Raw genomic sequence first — 15,664 nt, 5'->3', positions numbered from 1 at the left:
CATTAATATCCATTACAGAATCAGTCCCCCCTCCCTCCTGAACAATCACAATGCAATCACATAAAATTTCTATAATGAACCCCAATATATCTAAATGTATTAATCTAACAGACCCCCATCCTTCCCCCTCCCGGATGTGCATGACATAGGGAAAAACATTAATTAAAATTACAGTATTTTGCTAATGGCTCCCAAATCTCCTGAAATTTCTTAAAATTCCCTTTCTGAATGGCTAATATTCTTTCCATTTTATACACATGACACAATGAATTCCACCAAAAACTATAATTAAGCCTCGTCCAATTCTTCCAATTGCTCGTAATTTGTTGTATGGCAACTCCTGTCGTTACTAATAAAAGCCTGTTGTTTTTAGATGATATTTGACTTTTAGTTCTCATTGACATGCCAAAAAGCACAATATCATAGGATAATGCCACTGGATTTTCTAAAAAGTAATTTATTTGGCCCCATATTGATTTCCAAAAAGCCAAAATAAAAGGACAGTAGAATAATAAATGATCTAAAGTCCCTGCCTCGAGATGACAATGCCAACATTTATTAGACTTAGAGCTGTCCAAATTTTATAACCGAACAGGGGTCCCTAATGCTCTATGTAACAGAAAAAAACAAGTTTGTCTCATAGATGCCGACATTGTACATCTCATCCTCCAAGTCCAGATTCCTCCTTTAGATCTAGGACTGTACAGTCTTGGCATCCACTGATTCTTAAAGATCTTTTTGTGGGCATGGAGGATTTTCTCATTCGCACATCTAGTTTTTATACGTGCCAGTCTACAATATCAAAACTATATGAGTGCAGGAAGAGCAAGTTGATTAACAGCCAGTATATTATTCCATGATATTAATGTACTCTTTAATATCAGGTTTAATCTCCTATAATATTCATTACTGATTTTATTTTCTCTCAGTGATTCTTGCTTGATAATTGCTCTCCTTCCTCCACTCCTAGATATTTTTACAGTCCCAGAGTTAAGAACAAGTTCCGTTTTTAAACCATTCTTAAGCTGAATTTGTATGTAATTTGGATCCTGTATGGTAGTCTATAAAAACATTAAATATTAAAGAAACTGTAGCTTAAATAGGAAGAAAAGATAGGAGGTTTACACCTACTTTTGTTCTTCATTGGTCCCACTGTTCCCTTTGCTCCATCACATCCAACATTTCTCCCTCTCATCTCTCTCTTCCCCATGCATCTGTACTTCATGCCTCTCTCGCCACCATGTCCAATATTTCTCCCTCCCTATGCCCAAGAAATCACCGCTTCCTTAATTTCCCCATGTGAACCATCTCTTTCCCTCTCACTAAGACACCCATGCCCAACAATTCTCTTTCTGTTCCCACTCAGCATCTTTCCCTCACTCCCTCCATTGTTCTATCCTATGTCCCAAGTTCATGCTCCACTCCCTCCCTCCATTCTGTGTCCCAAGTTCATGCTTCCTCCCTCCTTTCTTCCATCCTTTGGCCGAAGTTTGTACTCCCTCCCTAACTTCTGTGTCCCAAAGCAACCCTGCTTCTCCCTTCCTGTCCCAACGTGACCCTCCTCTTCCCTTCCATGTCCCAATGTGCCTCTCATCATCTTTCCCTCTGTTCTGCGTCCCAAATTCATGCCTCCCTCCCTCCCACAGGTGTTTACCTCCTCTTGCTGGCTCCCTCCTCCCAGCCACATTTCTCTTTGCAAAGCTGCGGCCACAGTTCCTGCATGCGGCCCATGACAGACCCGGAAGCCTTCCCTCTGATGTCAGAAGGAAGTCTTCCAGGTCAGCAGGTCTCGTGCAGGAGCTACTGCTCATGGCTTTGTGAAGAGAAGTGCGGCTGGGAGGAGGGAGCCGGCCAGAGGAGGTAAACAACCACGGGAGGGAGACACACACAAATTTGGGTCGCAGAATGGAGAGAAAGACGAGGGGCACTTTGGAACACAGAAGGGAGTAGGAGAGGCATGTTTGGACAGGAAAGGAGGAAGAAGGGGCACATTGGCACAAGAAATGAGAGACAGGACTCTGGTTCATAAGTATGAGTTCGACATTAAGTCGAACGTTCTTAAACCGGGGACTGCCTGTATATACCTTCCTATTCAAGTTTCTTTATCTCACAGTTAATCAGAGAGATGTTTTCAGTTTCTTAGCTTCCCCTAAGTAAAATCACCTTAGCACATTTCTCCACATTTTTTCCAGGGTGGATTCTTTCATGCTTTCTTAGATCAGATTTGCTGTGAAAACTTTTTTCACATTCAGAACATTTATATGGATTTTCTCTAGTGTGGATTCTTTTATGAATTATGAGTTTATCTTTTCGGATGAACCTTTTATCACATTCAGAACATTTATAAGGTTTTTCTCCAGTGTGGATTCTTTCATGAGTTATGAGGTTACCTTTTCGATTAAAGTTTTTACCACATTCAGAACATTTATATGGTTTTTCTCCAGTGTGAATTCTTTCATGATTTCTAAGGTCATTTCCAAGACTGAAACCTTTACCACATTCAGAACATTTATACGGTTTTTCTCCAGTGTGCATTCTTTTATGAATTATGAGGTTACCTTTTTGATTGAAGTTTTTATCACATTCAGAACATTTATACGGCTTTTCTCCAGTATGTATTCTTTTATGAATTAAGAGGTTACCTTTTCGATTGAAGTTCTTACCACAGTCAGAACATTTATACGGTTTTTCTCCAGTGTGCATTCTTTTATGAATTATTAGGTCATCTTTTCGTTTGAAGCTTTTACCACATTCAGAACATTTATACATTTTTTCTCCAGTGTGGATTATCTCATGCTTTTTGAGAGCACTTATGTGATTGAAACTTTTATTACAGTTCGAACATTTAAACGGTTTTGCTCCAGTATGGATTATTTCATGCTTTCTTATATCAGATTTGCTTTGGAAACATTTGCCACATTCAGAACATTTATATGGATTTTCTCTAGTGTGGATTCTTTTATGAATTATGAGTTTATCTTTTCGGATGAACCTTTTATCACATTCAGAACATTTATACGGTTTTTCTCCAGTGTGGATTCTTTCATGATTTCTAAGGTCATTTCTAAGACTGAAACCTTTACCACATTCAGAACATTTATACGGTTTTTCTCCAGTGTGTATTCTTTTATGAATTATGAGGTTACCTCTTTGATTGAAGTTTTTATCACATTCAGAACATTTATACGGCTTTTCTCCAGTGTGTATTCTTTTATGAATTATGAGGTTACCTTTTCGATTGAAGTTTTTATCACATTCAAAACATTTATACGGTTTTTCTCCAGTGTGCATTCTTTTATGAATTAAGAGGTTACCTTTTTGATTGAAGTTTTTATCACATTCAGAACATTTATACGGTTTTTCTCCAGTGTGGATTCTTTCATGATTTCTAAGGTCATTTCCAAGACTGAAACCTTTACCACATTCAGAACATTTATACGGTTTTTCTCCAGTGTGCATTCTTTTATGAATTATGAGGTTACCTTTTCGATTGAAGTTTTTATCACATTCAGAACATTTATACGGCTTTTCTCCAGTGTGCATTCTTTTATGAATTAAGAGGTTACCTTTTCGATTGAAGTTTTTATCACATTCAGAACATTTATACGGCTTTTCTCCAGTGTGTATTCTTTTATGAATTAAGAGGTTACCTTTTCGATTGAACTTTTTACCACAGTCAGAACATTTATACGTTTTTTCTCCAGTGTGGATTCTTTTATGAATTATTAGGTCATCTCTTCGTTTGAAGCTTTTACCACATTCAGAACATTTATACATTTTTTCTCCAGTGTGGATTATTTCATGCTTTTTGAGAGCACTTATGTGATTGAAACTTTTATTACAGTTAGAACATTTAAACGGTTTTGCTCCAGTATGGATTATTTCATGCTTTCTTATATCAGATTTGCTTTGGAAACATTTGCCACATTCAGAACATTTATACGGTTTTTCACCAGTATGGATTATTTCATGCTTTCTTAGATTAGATTTGGTTTGGAAACTTTTATCACAATCAGAACATTTATATAGATTTTCTTTAGTGTGGAGTCTTTGATGAATTATGAGGTTATATTTTTGAGTGAAGCCTTTATCACATACTGAACATTTAACTAGCTTTGCTCCTTTGAGGTTCATTTGATGCACTTGTTTCTTACTAATACGGCTTATTTCATGTCTTCTCAGTTCAAATACTTGACTGAAGCTTTTATCATATAGAGAAGATTTTGATGGTTCTATTTCTTTCGGCACTTTTTCATGAATTGTAAGTTGTGATTTATATGTCAATGATTTTTCACACTCCATATACTGGAACAGTTTGTTTTGTCTCTGAGATGTATTTTGTCCTGTCAAGTTTGACTTCCCAGTGAACATTTCCTCACGTGTAGTGCTCTGACAAAGTTTCTGCCTGCTGATTCTCTCATTTTGTCTGAAATTTGGATAGTTGGTGGAATTTCTCTCTTGTTCGGTACATACGATTGAGCTGTCTCTTTTTGGGGAATTGTTTTTCATGCTAGGTGGTCTTACACTACTAATACCTCCTACATTATCAGCTGAAGAATCCGAGCTGTCTCTGGAGGGGTTTTTATGTTTCCTTTCCGACTTCTTCTTATTTCCAAATCCATTATCTATTGGATAAAAATGAAAGTATGTACATAAATCATACAGCTATTTAGTAAGACATAAAGGTCTAGATGCACTAAAGTCAGCTTTAGCGATGATCGATGTTACTGACCCAATGCACAAAAGGGCCCACTGTGTGTTTTTGCCCTCGACTGCCCACTTTCCGATCCAGCCATGCAAATTAGCAAAAACCCCGTGCAAAATAGCCAAGCGAATGATGCACTAATATCGCTAGGCTATTCCAAATGGGGTTTTAGCGATTGTAAAAACCGACTGGGCTAGACCTGTCGGTAACTATGCTTTTTTCATACATCTCAAGAATTACGCCCGAGTCTCCCCAGCCACAACTGCAAGCTTCTTTGCTTGCACATCTGCCCATCTGATTATTGCCCTTTCTCTCCCCCCCTACCCACCTGCCATCTTGCACCATCTTTCCTTTCTCTTGGTGCCTCCTCTGTCGGGCTTACAGTAAAGTCGTGCAGGGCCATGGCTTTGTGTGTCACAATTTCCTCTGGCAGCTCTACCCCCTCAAACAACAACTTCCTCTCTCAGAGGGTGTAGAGTATAACAACATCTGTGCGAGTATAACAACATCTGGGCCATAAAAAAAAAAAAAAAAGCTCTAACAGCAGTGACAGGAGGCTGCTTCCCCTGTCACTATTCTTAGGGCTCTGTGCATGTGTCAGTCGCTCACTGAGCAATTGATTGGTTGCATTTGCATGTAAATGATTTGCGCTTCCATGCAAATCATTTGCAAGCAGACTTGATAATGCGTCGGTCGCTGTTGGAGAATCGGCTGGAGAATCGACCAACAGCAATCGAGTCGTTTATCTTTAATGCATGTAGCCCAAAGAGGAAAATATCCCCACAAGCGTTTAAAGTCATTTGCTGGTAGACAGATGCCACGTTCTGGACATCTCATCCTCCCCTCCAGTCTCTGCAATGATTCCCTTTACTAACCAAAAACTCTTATGTGAAAATTTAGAAATACTCCACAGCAGCTAGAAAGAATTTTATTACATAGAAATTGTTGGCTCACCACTCTTTGTATCAGTAACCTCCTCTCCTCCCTCCAATTGGTCACTGACAGGATCCTCTTCCATCTTCAGGACCTCTATCATGGGCTCAGCAATATAACTTTGGCTGCCTGTATGAAGAATGGAAAAATAACTTCAGGTTCCCGTAAGCAACTCCATAGGCAGGTTTGAAGGAGAGTTTAGAACCTAAGAAAAGTAATATTTTGCTAATATTGAGATGAGCTCTGAAAATTCAAGTGTCCTGGTGGAAGGAGTTAAGGACCCTCTGTAGCTCGGAAAATTAACCGTGATATTCAACACAAATAGGACGAGAGACAGAAGGTGTTGAAAGAAGAGGAAGAGAAAGGAGAGAAACATGGGAAAAGGGTGAGGGAGAATAATAAGAAGAGAAGGTATAACCCCCTGCCCCCTTCCCCCAAATTAGTGTTAGAGAGAAGTAGCCTTGAAAGAGATTTGGGTGTACTGGTGGACACAACAACGAAGTCAACAGCACAATGCGCAGCAGCCGCGAAGAAGGCAAACAGAATGTTGGGTATTATTAAGAAGGGTATCACGACCAGAACGAGAGAAGTCATACTGCCGTTGTATTGGGCAATGGTGCGCCCGCATCTGGAGTACTGTGTTCAGTACTGGTCACCGTACCTTAAGAAGGATATGGCAATACTTGAGAGGGTTCAGAGGAGAGCGACACGAATGATTAAGGGCATGGAAAACCTTTCATACACTGAAAGATTGGAGAGACTGGGGCTCTTCTCCCTGGAAAAGCGGAGACTTAGAGGTGACATAATAGAGACCTACAAGATCATGAAGGGCATAGAGAGGGTAGAGAGGGACAGATTCTTCAAACTTTCAAAACATAAAAGAACAAGAGGGCATTTGGAAAAGTTGGAAGGAGACAGATTCAGAACGAATGCTAGGAAGTTTTTCTTTACCCAGCGTGTGGTGGACACCTGGAATGCGCTTCCAGAGGACGTAATAGGACAGAGTACGGTACTAGAGTTCAAGAAAGGATTGGACAATTTCCTGCTGGAAAAAGGGATAGATAGAGGGCTACTGCACAGGTCCTGGACCTGTTGGGGCCGCCGCGTGAGCGGACTGCTGGGCACGATGGACCTCGGGTCTGACCCAGTAGAGGCACTGCTTATGTTCTTAAATAAAATAGAAAAGCAGACCTGAAAATGAAAGAGAACACACATGTAATCCTCCCAACAAAGGTCAAAGGAGGGACTGTGATGATAACACCTCATTCTTATTGTGCCCGATCCAGAGAAGGAGTCTTTGTTATAGGAAAAGTTTGAATCCTGTCATTACTAGTTTTAATTCAAACTCCATCACCTTTTTCATGAAGTTCCTCACATGAGCCTGTGGTGGTCAGATTTCCTCTTTCCTCAGATCTCGGAGGTTCAGTCCTAAACCCCTCTTGCTCAAACCGAATTAAAATGTCAGGCTTGATATTGTCGGAGCCTGTTACGAGATGGAGATAGTACTATTAAGGTGGGAATGTCTTTCCTCAAGAGCTCTGTTCATCAGGAGGTTTGTTTTCAAGATTTCCACAATGAATAAGCATGAGATTAATTTGCATGGACTGCCTCCACTGTATGCAAATCAATCTCATGCATATTCATTATGGAAATCTTGAAAACCCAACTGGGTTGTGGCCCTCAAGGTCTGTGATTGCCCACCCCTGACTTAGAACAACAAGATGAAGAACAGATTTATTTAGAAACATTTAATTACACCACCTCCATTGCCTGACACCACCAACTGGAGATCTGCTAAATTGTTCTGATTTAATAAGACAGGGCTGGAGAGGTCTTCAGCCCCCACCCAGTATGTTCAAGTTCATTTATTCTGGCTTAATAGGATGCTCTGCATTTAAACTAGAGAGTTGCATGGGGACAGAAATCCCACCCATCCCCACCCGGATCCTCTCCGTCCCCGCCAGGATCCTCTTCGTCCCCACCCATCCCTGCCAGGATCCTCTCCGTCCCCGCCAGAATCCTCTCCGTCCCCACCCATCCCCGCCAGGATCCTCTCCGTCCCCACCCTTCCCCACAAGGAATTACCTCCATCTCTGCCCGTCCCCATAAAAAGCAGCAATTACTTCTGACAGGATCATCAATTCCACAGTTTCTTTTGTGTTTGCGCTGCTGTTTTCCTTGTGGAATCTCTTTGGTGGAACCCTTTTTTTGTTTTCTGTTCAGGTAATTAACTTATAAACTCCCTCTTTTACTAAGGCTGACGTGTCCATTATATTATATGGACGAACCCTGCTTCCAAAGCCTTCCATCCCCGTGGGAGTCCCGTTGGCTAGAGGGGGGTCCCCGTGGGAGTCCCATGTGTCAGAGGGGGGTCCCCGTGGGTTAGGGGGGGATTCCCGCGGGAATCCCGCAGGACCTGCAGGATTCCCGCGATCCCCGTTCCCGTGCAGACCTCTAATTTGAACACACACTAATGTCCTAACTTTACTCAATGAGCTATCACCGCTACCCGGTTAAATTCTGGGACCACCACGACTGGCTCTGGGATAGTGCTGGGGATATTCAGGGGCAGTTTCCAGGGCAGTGTCCCTGAATATCTTCTCCTGGGCAGCTCAGCACCGTTTAATGTATAGAAGCCTCTCCGACTCAGTTACATGGTTTTAAATATCAACCCCAAACAATTCTTAAAAGGCAAGGAGGAAAACAGCAATAACAGCACAAAAAGCACGTAAGTTCATGCAAAATCAGTCAATTTTTGGAACATTCTTCCCTGTTCTTATAATACTATTTGTATTGTATCTGACATTTATCATATTTCTGTTATGTTCTACTGCGCTGTGCAAACGTGTGTATTTCTGATCCTGTTTCATGTTTGTCCTATCACTAGGTTTCAATTCACTGTTACCTCATTATCTGTATTTGTGCTTATATTCAATCATTTTACTATTGTTATGCTGTTAACAAAATTGGGTGAATCTCATTAAAAACGAAACTGACCTTGTTGCGTTTAAGAAAATTTTAAAAACTTACCTATTTCAAGACGCGTTTGACATATGAAATATCACCTTTTAAGGTCCAATATTCTTCCCATCTCATCCTAACCCATTATTACCCGATGTGTTTTCCCTTTGATGTCAATTTCTAACAAAGAACAACATTGTAACTTTTCCCCTTTCCTCCCACCCCCTCCTGTTCGTCTAATTTTGTCTGTCTTATGAGTGACTACTGTAAACTAAATGTATTACCACATTCTGATGGTTTTTAACACTGTACATCGCTTAGATATTATTATAAGCGATTCATCAAATAAAGGTCAAACTTGAAACTTGAAACTTCACAAAAGGCGGTTAAGTCCCAAAAGTCAGCATTAACATTCAGAATTATATTGTGCTGGCATATCCAGGGTGTCAGCAAAGGCTCTTGGGATATTATATTAAACAATCTGACCCTTGGAAATATCTGTGAAGATTGTAGACTGAATGGCTCTTGCCTATTTAGCCACAATCTACCTGTCTTATGCCCAATGCTTTGGCGTATCCTTCAAGCCCTGGACTTTCAAAAGATATGGTAAAAGACAGGTGCTTGAATATAAGCAAGGTACCTAGACATCCTGACTCTAAGAACCAGGTCTTCAAAAGGGTCACATCTCCTTGTCAACTGAGGGCTATAAAATGGAACAAATACCTAATTGTGACACAGAAGGATACTGGAGAATACTGAGCAGGGAATTCGAGTCTATAAAAGATAAGCTTCATCCCCCTGCTCTTCTTCTCTTCCTCTTTCAGCTTCTTCACACTTACACACCATTCATTCAGACACACAAACCATTCATTCCAGGAGGACATACCCTCCCCTGCTTTCTCACACACACCCCTCCTCAGCCATTTACAGAAAGATAGACATTTTCCTTATACACACACACAAGCTGCTTTGTAGCCAAATAATGCTCTATATCCTATATAATAAAACGCTAGCCGTGCATGCGCACTCAGACCTGTGTGATCCGTAGGTCCGTGGCCAGAGTGCGTATGCGGCGGCCAGATCGGGAAAGCACAGCAGAGCCGGCGACTACCCCCTCCCGCCCTCACTCACTGCCAAAACCACCACCTCCTCCTTCTCGCCGGCTCACCCGCGTTTAAATGGAGAGAAAAGCGCTGCACCGCTGTTTTCCTTCTGATTTGGTTTCCTTGCTGACTCGGACTGCTGCTTCTTCACGTCATCACCAGTGTCGCTGTCACTATCACTGTCCTGCCCTTTTTCCATCTGTTCTCCGGAACTGCCACACGTGCCATAAACTGCCACAGGCTCCACCACTGTACGCATCGCAGAAGCAGCATTGAGAGAAAAGCGCTGCACCGCGCTACCGCTGGCTTCGGCGTCTTCTATCCACTGCGGCCAACCCTAGCGGAAACAGGAAGTAGTCAGAGAGGGCGGGCCGCAGTGGACAGAAGACGGCAAAGCCAGCGGTAGCGCGGTGCAGTGCTTTTCTCTCAATGCTGCTTCTGCCATACGTACAGTGGTGGAGCCTGTGGCAGTTCCGGAGAACAGATAGAAAAAGGGCAGGACAGTGATAGTGACAGCAACACTGGTGATGACGTGAAGAAGCAGCAGTCCGAGTCAGCAAGGAAACCAAATCAGAAGGAAAACAAAGCCCGTGCTGAGGGGGCCACTTCAGAAAACAAACAAAAACAGCATGATGAACGTTGAGAAGCTAACAGGAGAGGAAGCTACGAATGAGACAGAGAGGAAGGAGCCCTGTGCAGATGTTTCTGCCCCAGTGAATGGCGAATTTGCAGCCCAGCAGAATGAGAATGGTGAAGACAAGAACCGGGAAGAAGACCACAGTTTGGGTAGTGTAAAGCAAGAGGTGCCGACTGAATATACACAGAATGACACACATTGATGCTAAGATGGAAAAGTTAGGCAGTGACAGAGAGAGAGACAGATAGAAAGAAAGACAGAAAGCGGCCAAGGAGAGAGAGAAAGAAAGAAAGACAGACAGACAGACAGTGGCCAAGGAGAGTGAGAGAGAGACAGAAAGAAAGAAAGAAAGAAAAGACAGACAGACAGTGGCCAAGGAGAGATAGAGAAAGAAAGACAGAAGGCGACCAAGAATAGAGACAGAAAGAAAGACAGTGGCCAAGGAGAGAGAGAGAAAGAAAGAAAGACAGACAGCAGCCAAGGAGAGAGACAGACAGACAGACAGACACATCTATTCTAGCACCCGTTAATGTAACGGGCTTAAAAACTAGTTTGTAATAATAAGCTTATTTCTATATTATATACCTTTTCTACACCACCTGGCTATCATTTCATTGTTTTACTTGCCACTGCTTCTGAGGCCTGATACCCAGGACCCAAAAACGACTAGCCAAAAACAAAGCACAAAAGATTTACACCAATAAAGGAGAAATTAGGTTCTCACCTGAAAATTTTCTCTCTTTTAGACTCTCCAGACCTGCACAGAAACTGATGGATTGAATGCTCTGGTGCAGCCTTGGCCAATGGTAGGCCACTTGTACGTTTTCCCCCCCTGACCGCTGGTGGGCAGAGTCCTTCTTCGCATTGCTCGTCACCTCAGCCACATGATCCTGGTGGCTCCGGACTAGCCCAGGAGCACGTGGTATGCAGATCTGCTTCGTCTGGGACCCTGCATGAGAAGGTCGGGCGAGAGGGGCAGCAGAAGAGGATCTGCCACGAGAAGAAGAACCAAATCTGTGTAACATGGGCGCCTGGGCTAGTCCAGAGCCACCAGGATCACGCGGCCGAGGTAATGAGCAATGTGAAGGACTCTGCCCACCAGCGGCCATGGGGGAAAAACGTACAGAAGCCCTACCGTCGGCCAAGGCTGCACCACACCATCCAACCCATCAATTTCTGTGCCGGTCTGGAGACGATAAAGAATGAATCATTATTGTAAACTGCATTATGTACTGTGATTTGCATTAATCCACCCTCAATAAAAATATCCATGACTAAGACAAAGTGCACCACGTTCTTCAGTCAGACTCCCCCCTCGTAACAACGGAGAAGACTCTCCACCACCACAACCCTATCTCAACCCCTTTATATTCTAGGTTGAAGGGTCTTACAGATCTGATCTCACCCCCACGACATTCACCTCCTCTGTCTTTGTGGGGTCTTTATTTCATCAAAATAGTATAATAAATTTTAAATAAACTTGGAAATTTGGAAGGAGAAGAGAGGATGATAGCCTCTCATTTTCACCACCGATTTCCTAAATGGTCTCGGCTGGCCTTAGTAAAGCTGTGCAGGAGGAATTTGATACTTACTCGGTACAGAAAGGTGAGTCTGTTCAGATGCCTCTGATTCAGGAGGATCTATGAAGGGGAGATCCTCCTCTTGTTTAACGCTCAGCGAGAAAACGGATGTTACAATCGGAAACACTGTTAAAAGAAAACACGTCTAGGATTCACCAAGAATCTGATAATAATAAATTAAGAAATAGATTTTTGAGTCTCTAAGGGACCCTTTTACTAAAGCTTATTGTATGCTAGTGGAATTAGCGCATGTTAAATACTAAGAAGTCCATACATATAATATGGGCTTCTATGGATTTAGCTCCCGCCACTTCCATTAGTGGACTCTAAGCTTAAGTAAAGGGTCCCTAAATGTTGGATGTCAGTCTTGTGCTCTGAAAATGCAAAGCCTGCTTACTCTCGATGGGCTCATTCGGATTTCCTTTTCCCTCCAATTCACAGTGTTGTGCAAAATATTTCTCATCTTCTTTTTTAATCTTGAATATAACATCAGGATTAAGGATTACATAACCTGTTAATAAGAAATAGGAAAATAAAGATAACTCCTGTTTAGAGGGGAGGGAGGCAAACAGGATGAAGCACAAATTTTCAGCTTCCACCAAAAAACACACGGTCGGTTTCTTCCAAAATCAAAACCAGGCAGAAAAAGAATTTTGGGCCAGATTCAGCACTTATAACCAAAATTTGGTCAGCCTCTAGTGTGTATCTATCTATATTGGAATTTGAGTATATGCCTGACAAAGCTTAAAGCTTAGAGAAAAAAAAGGCAGCTACAGACTGCCACTTCATTAAGAATAAATCTTAGACATTTTCTAGATATTTCTCTTCATGGCCCTCCTAGGTGGAGACATTGCAGTCGCTGTCTTCTTGGAGATATCTGTTACCATCTGAAGAGGGCTATACAGTGCACTCTGACAAGTAAATCCTTCCCCTGGCCTTCTGTACCAAATTTTTGTCATTTAGAAAATTAAGACAGACTCCAGCTGAAGTTGAAAGACCTTAAACTAGAGGCTTCTTACATTGGCTCCTATTGAATATTGGATGGCATCAAAAGCCAGGTTCTAAATTTCAGATGAATATAGGACCCAATACCTGGGATTTCTCCAGGGTTCAGAAAATAACAGCACCCATTCCATTACATACCGGTGATAGAAGATAGAGAAGGTGTATTTACCTCGTGAGATGAGGATGTCATGAATCTCCTTGATGACCTTCTTGTACAGCTCTTTCTGCCATTCTCCCAGAATGTCCCACTCCATTTCCAAGAAATAAGCAGCAACATCCTTGAATGTGACGGATGTCTGGAAAGCAGACACGGACACGGACACAGTCAGCCAGTTTCCTTATCATGTTTCTGTAGGAGACTTTGTTATATGACTTCTGTCAGGAAGATCAGATCTCTGGTGCATTATAGTATGAAGACAGTTCTTTTAAATTTCCAGAAGCAGATTTCCTGCTCCTTAGACAAATATTGGAAATCTTTCATGTTGGCCGATTTAGAAGGTAGTTGGTTTCAGCCAAAGGAACTTCAGCAGAAGTTGAACAGATGGGTAAGAGAGAAGCGAGTAGGTTGATATCTGAAGGTATGAAAGTGGAGAGTTCTGGGTGGGGATTAGTCTGTCTGTGTGTTGTTATTAACAGTCTGTAATCTGTTTAGAAAGGATAGAGATGGCAGAGTAAGGAAGGATGAGTGCTATATACTGTGTTTCTCCAAAAATAAGACAGTGTCTTGCATTCATTTGGGGCCCAGAAAAGGCACTAGGACTTTTTTTTTTCCATGTACATGATCATCTCTCCCTTCCTCTCCTTTACCCCAATTCTTCCTCTTTCCTTTCCCCTACTTTCCTCCCCTCTCACCCATCCCTTGTGCTTTCTCTCTGCAGCATCTTTCTATCCCTCCATCCCTCCCATCCCTCATGCAGCAGAACCTTTGAGCAACTATCACCGCCCCCACCATGCAGCCGAATTCCCGCTGACCCTCCATAAGTAGCTTCCGGCAGAGGAGCATCGGGCCAGCAGCACTTACAGGCTGCTTCGCGGCCTTCTCACTGGGGCTTTCTGTGTGCCGCGTTACTGATGATGTCATCAGTACACAGAAGGCCTCAGCGAGAAGGCTGCAAAGCAGCCTATGAGTGCTGCTGGCCCGACGCTCCTCTGTTGGAATATATTTATGGTCGCGGTCGACGGGGATCGGTTGGGAGGGAAGGATGGAGGGTCAGCAGGAGTTTGGCTGCGCAGCGGGGATGGGTCAGAGGGAAGCGCGGCTGCCTATGACTATTTTCGGGGGTAGGGCTTATATTAAGAGCTACCCCAAAAATCATGCTAGGGCTTATTTTCGGGGTAGGTCTTATTTTCGGGGAAACAAGGTATACGTGAATATAAATTTAGATTTTTGGGCCAACTAATGGTCCAAAAAATGGGGGTCGGTATATATTGGAGTGTTCTCCCTCTCAGACGCATTGCAGGCCTTTCCCTAGGCCTATCTTAAGCCCTGCTGGTCCATTTATTTACTGCCTTTTCATGAAGAAATTCACCCAAAGTGGTTACAGTACATTCAATAGTAATCAAGTACTCATAGGTATTTTCTGTATCTGTTCCTGCAGTCTTAATATAAGCCCTACCTCAAAAATAAGCCCTAGTCTCGGGATTCGCCGGCAACTCTTGAACCCACCCCCATCTCCCCCACACAGCCGAACCCCTGCTGACCGTCCATCCTTCCCTCCCCGCTGACCGTGAGTGAGCCCTACCTTCAACCGAACAGCGTCGGGCCGGCAGCACTCTGAACAGGCTGCTTGGCCTTGTCCATCGGGGATTTCACTCTGCCGCGTTACTGATGACGAGCCAGGCTTTCACCTGCTTCCTGAAGTAGAGGTAGATGCAGCCCCTCTGGGAGTAAATATCAAAGTGACTGAAATACAGGAGGCATGGAGAAAGGAGGCGATGCAGTGGGCCATCCTCTATGTCTCTGATTCAAATGGAGTAACTGGACAGAGATCTGGCTGAATAGTGAGAATGAAAGGGAGGGGGGAGGGCATTGGTAGGGAACTTTAACCTGCCGGAACTGTTAGTCCCATGTACAGATTCATCCTGTTTGTCTGCCATAGTTAGACTGTAAGCTCTTTGAAGCAGGGACTGTCTCTGGCATGTTTAACGTACACTGCTACAGACATAATAAGTAGTAATAGTAGAAGTGGATTGCAGTATCCTGTCTGCAGGTTAGAAAATCCCACAATACTTGTACATGCATTAATGCAGCTGGGAAATCATCAGTGGTAGGAGCTGACCCTGAAAGACCAGACCCAGGCAAAAGAAAAGAGGCAGCTGCTCTCCTTTCCTCCTCCTGTTCTCATAAATCCCTGGGACCAGATCCCCCAAGGACAGAAAACTGCAATCTACCTCCAACAGGTTAAAGTTCCCTCCCAAAGACACCAACAAGGAAAGAGAAGGGAAGGCTGGAAGAGCTGCTCAACCTGTGCACAAGAGGAGAAAGAAGAACTTCTTACCTGATCAGAACCCAGGGCAGACATTTCCTCTGAATTCTGCAGCTGCTGGGAGGGATCCAGGCTGGGGATTTCCCTCTTCCTAATCCCTCCTCTCCCCCTCTGCAGGAAGGGAACTGGGCTCTCTGGGATTTCCAGTTGCAGGACACAGAAAGTTTCTTCTATTCTGAATCTTTTCTGCTTTGCCTTATCTTGGCGGTTCTGCAGAAGCAGAAAAAGCAAATGAGCATGCTCAAAGCTCTTCA

General features: G+C 43.0%; 1 protein-coding gene across 5 annotated transcripts; it reads right to left on the bottom strand.

Moving 5' to 3' along the window:
• Positions 1 to 1,860: 1,860 nt before the first annotated feature.
• LOC117367627 (zinc finger protein 271-like) lies at positions 1,861 to 15,618 on the bottom strand. Of its 5 annotated transcripts, none has more exons than XM_033960372.1 (7): positions 15,423 to 15,618; positions 13,094 to 13,496; positions 12,317 to 12,430; positions 11,932 to 12,045; positions 6,993 to 7,121; positions 5,660 to 5,767; positions 1,861 to 4,625 (listed from the first exon to the last, which is right to left on the bottom strand). In XM_033960372.1, the coding sequence occupies exons 2-7, from the start codon at positions 13,176 to 13,178 to the stop codon at positions 2,140 to 2,142; spliced, it is 3,036 nt and encodes a 1,011-aa protein (XP_033816263.1). In that variant the 5' UTR covers positions 13,179 to 13,496; positions 15,423 to 15,618; the 3' UTR covers positions 1,861 to 2,139. The 5 variants fall into 5 exon arrangements, with proteins under 5 accessions (XP_033816263.1, XP_033816262.1, XP_033816264.1 ...); XM_033960371.1 differs by having other exon boundaries at positions 13,094 to 13,220; XM_033960373.1 differs by lacking the exon at positions 6,993 to 7,121 and having other exon boundaries at positions 13,094 to 13,220.
• Between the last annotated feature and the right edge of the window lie 46 nt (positions 15,619 to 15,664).

Source organism: Geotrypetes seraphini, chromosome 10, assembly GCF_902459505.1.
Source record: "Geotrypetes seraphini chromosome 10, aGeoSer1.1, whole genome shotgun sequence".
NCBI classification, from domain to species: Eukaryota; Metazoa; Chordata; class Amphibia; order Gymnophiona; family Dermophiidae; genus Geotrypetes; species Geotrypetes seraphini.
Note: the sequence above shows the minus strand (reverse complement) of the source record. Positions and strands in the feature narration are given on the sequence as shown.

What these genes read in the sequence shown, in the direction of transcription:
- LOC117367627 (XM_033960371.1), bottom strand. Translation starts at nt 15,446, where the DNA reads ATGTCTGCCCTGGGTTCTGATCAG. An exon ending in CTGCCCTGGGTTCTGATCAG is followed by an intron (nt 13,221 to 15,422) that starts GTAAGAAGTTCT and finishes TCTGCTTTCCAG; the next exon opens with ACATCCGTCACATTCAAGGA. An exon ending in TCCGAATGAGCCCATCGAGA is followed by an intron (nt 12,046 to 12,316) that starts GTAAGCAGGCTT and finishes TTCTTTTAACAG; the next exon opens with TGTTTCCGATTGTAACATCC.